The sequence below is a fragment of the Adiantum capillus-veneris genome, chromosome 15 (genome assembly GCF_014529385.1).
Source record: "Adiantum capillus-veneris isolate H3 chromosome 15, ASM1452938v2, whole genome shotgun sequence".
Classification (NCBI taxonomy): domain Eukaryota; kingdom Viridiplantae; phylum Streptophyta; class Polypodiopsida; order Polypodiales; family Pteridaceae; genus Adiantum; species Adiantum capillus-veneris.
The window spans coordinates 100932747-100938287 of NC_140945.1; the positions used below are offsets into that span (position 1 = coordinate 100932747).

At 42.2% G+C, this 5541-nt stretch overlaps 1 protein-coding gene across 1 annotated transcript; it reads left to right on the forward strand.

Moving 5' to 3' along the window:
* Nucleotides 1-4498: 4498 nt before the first annotated feature.
* Nucleotides 4499-5275, forward strand: LOC147441170 (uncharacterized). Its single transcript, XM_086483670.1, has one exon. It carries the CDS (start codon nt 4558-4560, stop codon nt 4984-4986), a length of 429 nt encoding a protein of 142 aa, XP_086339796.1. The 5' UTR covers nt 4499-4557; the 3' UTR covers nt 4987-5275.
* Nucleotides 5276-5541: the final 266 nt, after the last annotated feature.

A 5541-nucleotide genomic window follows, 5' to 3' on the forward strand; every position in this document is an offset into this window, starting at 1 on the left:
AACTTGTAAATTATTAAATAGATTTTCTACCCGTGGCACAGGAAATCTATTTTTGATAGTGATCTTATTTAGTGCTCTATAGTCGACACACATGTGATATGTGTCGTCTTTCTTTTGCACTAAAAGCAATGGTGAACAAAATAGAGAGGAGCTAGACCGCACCATTCCCCCTCCCCACCCCCATTTTTTTTTAAGAATTCATGCACTTGCCTCATGATCTCCTCTTGTTGAGCTTGTGAAACTCGATAAGGAGGATTGTTAGGCGGTGAGCTTCTTGATAGGAGCTCAATTGCATGGTCATCATCCCTCATTTTAGAGATAGCTCACTAGGGATGTCATCATTGAAAACATCTTGGAATTCTTTTAGAAAATTAGACAACTCTAATTCCTCTTGATTCCCTTTATTCCAGGGATATAGTGTTCCCCAACTCATTAGCATCTATGTACATGCTCTTTTCCTTGTATAGGTGAAGTAGATTCTCCTTTCAAGGAACTTCATGTTGGAAGCCATGCGGTTAAACCATGGTGCCCCAACAATAACATTCTCATGTTTGAGAGGGGAGATGAAGAAATCCTCTTTGTCCAAATAGCTTTGGACATGAAGCCTTAATTTTCGAATGAAAGAAGTAACTGTTGCCCCTTGATAGCTCCATTGGCTTTCAATGCATCTCCCATCTTGTGGGCTTGTATGCCTAGCTTAGTGGTCAACTCCGTGGATATGAAGTTGTGAGTTGAACTAGGGTCAAACAAAATAAAGGCATCATGCTCTTGCATCTTTCCCCAAGCATAGGAAAGGAGAAATCCTTGGCAATGAGCATCCTCTTTTGGAGCTTCAAACATAGAGACTCTAGGAGTCTCATTGCGGGCAATTCTCTTGGGGCAAGGATGATAACCATGGTCTTGCTCCCCACACTTAAAACATTTGTGGTCCTTACTAAAATATTCTAGCTCTTTAGGAGAGAGTTTATATTTACCTTTGTAAACTCTCTTCTCCTTGGACCAATTGTTGTTGTTATTGGAATAGCCTTGTAAGAATTTTGGGCATTGGTTTTCCCCTTGGCATCATTTTTGTCTTTATTTTCCATGGGCTTGACATTCCGTCTAGCCCCTTGTTGGAAATTGATGCGCGAAGCAACCATGGTGTGGTGGATTAATTTGGTGATAGAACTAGGCCATTGAGAGTTGACATACTCGACCATTTCTTTGGGTAATCTCGCACAAAATTGTTTCTTTTGCACGGCAAAGTATATCTTTTGAAAGATAGTAGTCTTGAGATGTAAATCCCAAACTTGTCCACATATTTGTGGATAGACTCATTAGAGAGAAGCTTTAAACTTCACCATTTGGTAAGCACTTTGTTCTTTGCATCACTTGCAAGGAATTGCTTCATGATGGAAACTCGTAGAATTTTCCATGTCTTTGGGGCTTTGCTGTTGCCACAAAGGCTAGCCCGCCATTGATGAGCCGATTTTTGGAAGTGCATAGCTACATGGTGTAGCTTGGAGGACTCCGTGAAGCCCTCGTCTCCAAAGGCGGCATCAAATTGTTGGATGAAGGCCAATACTTTGTCGGTAGCACCGAAGGTGCCATCATAGGTGAGAAAAGAGATACTCTTTCCTCCCTCTTTAAACTTCTTTAACTTTTGTGACCTTCGCCATGCAGAGTAAAATTTGCGATGTCCTCCCCTCTTGTATTCTCTAGGAGAATAGCCATAGATTTCATCGGTAGAGGAGGAAGGTGAAGAAGAAGGAGAAGAGGGTGGCCTCTTTCTTACCCTTTTCTTCCTTTGTTTCTTCTCTTCCCTTTTGGAGTGACGAGGAGAAGGACTATGGATTAACCAATTCCTCTTGGGAGGATTTGGTGATCGTCTAGACCACCATCTTCATGGAGCCACATCTTTTGAGGAACCTAGGGAGTCATTACTTTCTCATTCTTTGGATTCCTCTTCTCATATGAGAGAGAGTCTTCTTTTGGGGGTCTCACCAAGAGGCCTCCTAAGCTCTCTCTCCTCTTTGAGAGGAAAGAAAATCCCATAAGCACGAAGTTGTTGAGTAACTTCGGCTTGCAAAGACGGGTTGCCCATAGCTTGTTGCAACTTAGTAACAAGATAATTAATAAACATGGGGGCATCATCATTAGCACCTTCATGTGCAAAATCAAAGTTATCAATGTTCATTCTACTCTCTTGGTTATTGTCAGCCATGTTAATAGATCTTATGTGTTTACTTAGTGTATGCTTTGGCAATTCAAAACCTTAGTTTCTACTTCTCTTAGCCTTTGAAAATAGACACTTAAGTATCTACACCCACGGCTCGAATTGCTTAATTATAGAGAGTAGTGGAGTAAGTCTAACATAGCGAAGTTGCCGAGGGATAGCTCCTTTCGGACTTCTTATGGTTCAATAATGGTAAAGCCGTAGGCAAGTCTAAAAAGACTCCATTATTAAGACCAAAGCTCCCGAGGTGTGCACCATATCCCACATAGTGGGTTCAACAAAACCGATAATAGATCCCAGTCCCACTTACCCTAATATAATTAACAAAATCAACCATTAATAGGCTACTTAAGGACCTCCTTTCTTAAGCAAGAAAAGAGAAACCTAATGCTCTAATATCAATGTAATGGAAATGGCCTATGAACTTTGAGAGTAGTGGAATTAGGAAATTAGGTGAAGCACTTTTGAGAAATTACTTTGTGAGCATAGCGGGTGAACTTAATTGATAGTAGCAACATAAACATGGTACTTAGTTAACTTGGCATGAACAATACTTTTTCAAGAGAGAGTTTAGAGAACATGACAATAGTTGAGGACCGGATTCATATGGAGCCGGTCCCCCCTCCAATAGGCATTTGTATTATAGTTTCTCCCATCAAGAGAGACTTGGTACAATACAATCTTTGTGTTCCTTGTGACCTACGTGATGCAATGAAGATGGAAAGCTTCATGCATCACAAGCATAACATAAACTTGTTGGCATTTGTATTATAGTTTCTCCCATCAAGAGAGACTTGGTACAATACAATCTTTGTGTTCATTGTGACCTACGTGATGCAATGAAGATGGAAAGCTTCATGCATCACAAACATAACATAAACTTGTAGAAAGCATTAACTATCCCAAGCCTCAGTCCCAAGGCCTCAAACACCTTCGAAGGTGGAGAGAGCTAGCGGGGAATGAGAATAGGGAAGAGGAAGAAGAAACATTCCGTAGGAGAAAGAAATAGTTCCTCACTTATCATTACTCTTCTTGCTAGCATACATAATAGCATAGTAATAAAGATGGAGAAGATGGCAAGCTTAAGCATTGAAGCATGACTCTTGGTTGGATTTGCATTTTATAACCAAGAGTGTTGGTGTAGACTTTCACTCTCACAAGCTTGGAGAAGGAGGTGGTGTTTCTCAACTTTCACCAAGTGAGAATAGCCTTGCAAATGAGTGTGTGTGTGTGGAGTATATCCCCCTAGCACCCCCTTTCTTGCTTTGGGCAAAAATTATACTTGCTACAAGCTCATTGGACCCCTCTCCCCTTAGACAATCACATCCAGCATGCAGTCAAGCATATGGGTAGTCTTTTGACAAGTGTTCTCCTTACCCCTTAGAGAGAGAGAGCTTGAAAATATCTAGATATTTGTTAGATGGAAGTAGAATCTCATTGGACCCCTCTTTAGCCCAACCAATAGCATTCAAGCACACCACATGGTTAAGCTTAGTGAGAGTCAGACATGTGTCCCAGGTGCTCTTTTAGAATTTCCCTAACTTTGAGATTTTTATGCATAGGAAGTTTCTCAAGCAACTTCCTCATCAAGTGTGCATGTTCTCTTTTTGACTCAAGCATCTTACCCCCCATGCATATGAAGCTTCTCAAACAACTTTCTCATTAAATGTGACAAGTACCTCAAGTACCTTAGTCATCAAGCATGAAAAGCATCTTAGGTGGAGTTCCCACCTCAAGCAAAGCCTTAGTTTGTTTAAGTCTAGGTCGGGTTCCGATCTCAAGCATAGCCTTAGTTTGCTTAAGTTTAGGTCGGGTTCCCACCTCAAACATATCCTTAGTTTGCTTAAGGTTCCCACCTCAAGCACAACCCTAGCTTGCTTAAGTTTAGGTAGGGTTCTCACCTCAAGCTCAACCCTAGCTTGCTTAAAGTCAAAGGACTTTTAACAATAACCATTGGAGGTTTTTAATGAAGCTAACCCTAAGGTCTTTTAAGCTTCATTAATTAACCTTGCTCTTTGACAGACCATCTCTCATTTGGGCCTCTTTACCATTGGCCCCGTGTTGAGATAGATCCGTAGGCACATGTCTATCTTCTAACCCTTGTTCTTGTTTATTATCCCATATTAAATGATCAGTTTAATATGAAAAAATCATTTGGCTTGGTTAGATATTAGATATTTAATGACAGCCGCTCACACAAACCTCTCTCTCTCTCTCTCTCTCTCTCGGAATAGTTTCTTCTTCTTCTCTCTCTCTCTCAAGAGCACGTCTTGAGTTCAAAAATCGGGCAGATAATTCTTCTGGATTGCTCTTGCTCGCACACTAATTAACAGGACCGAGCAATGGCAGTGGTGAAGGTGGAAGTGGGCGACGGAGGAGAAGGTGAAGAAGAGGAAGCATGGAGAGCAGCGAAGCTGTTCATGGCCAAGGGGCCGTCGGCGACGCTCCAGTTTCTCAAGGACGAACCGAAGGCCCTGCTATATGCTCTGGACGCGCAGGCCATGGAGGGTCCCTTCCTTTCGCACGAGATTGCTGCGCAGGCCCCTGCCCTGCTGGATCCTGCCCTCGTCCGCAAGCAGGAGGCCTGGAAAGCTTTGGGCTCCATGAGCAAGACACAGGCGAAGCGTGCCTTTGTGCAGCTTCTCTCGTTCCTGCTCCCTCATTGGAAAGATTGGCACCCCCCACTCATTGAAACCCACAAGGATGAAGCTTCACGTATCTTGTCTGCATTCATGAAGAAGACAGGCCTTAAGCTCCGCTCTTCTCTTTGATCGCTGCAGCAGCTCGGCTCTCTTTGGTTGACACAATTTGCAGGTTTTGTGTCCACTGGTTTTTCCTTTTGGTATAGTCTTGCCTGCTCCTTTGCCTACTCTAATGTTCTTTGGCATCTGAATATCAATGGCACATGTGTAATCGTGCCCTGTACATGAGATACAGGAAGAGATGTCTGTGCATATGGTCCAACCTGACATCTATACAAGATGTATGTGCAGATGATATCTGTATCGGAAGCAGAATTGAATTGTATAGTTTAAATGTGTCATAAATTGATTACTTATCTGCGATGTCTTCAATTATGTTGTAGAAATGTTGCCATATGATCCTTTGGTTTTTTGGGCTTGTCGTAGATTTTTCTTCCTGGCATGTTCTTTTCGTTGCCTGTGTCTGTACGTATGAGTTCGTTCAGCTGCGCGTGAGGTGCATGGGAGACTGAAAACTCTACTCCCAAGCTTTGAAAGCCGGTTAATTTTTGCGACCAATTGGCTTGTTTCTTGCAGCTACCTGATATGTTTAAGGTTTTTGGAAAATGGGGCTTCCTTTTAAAC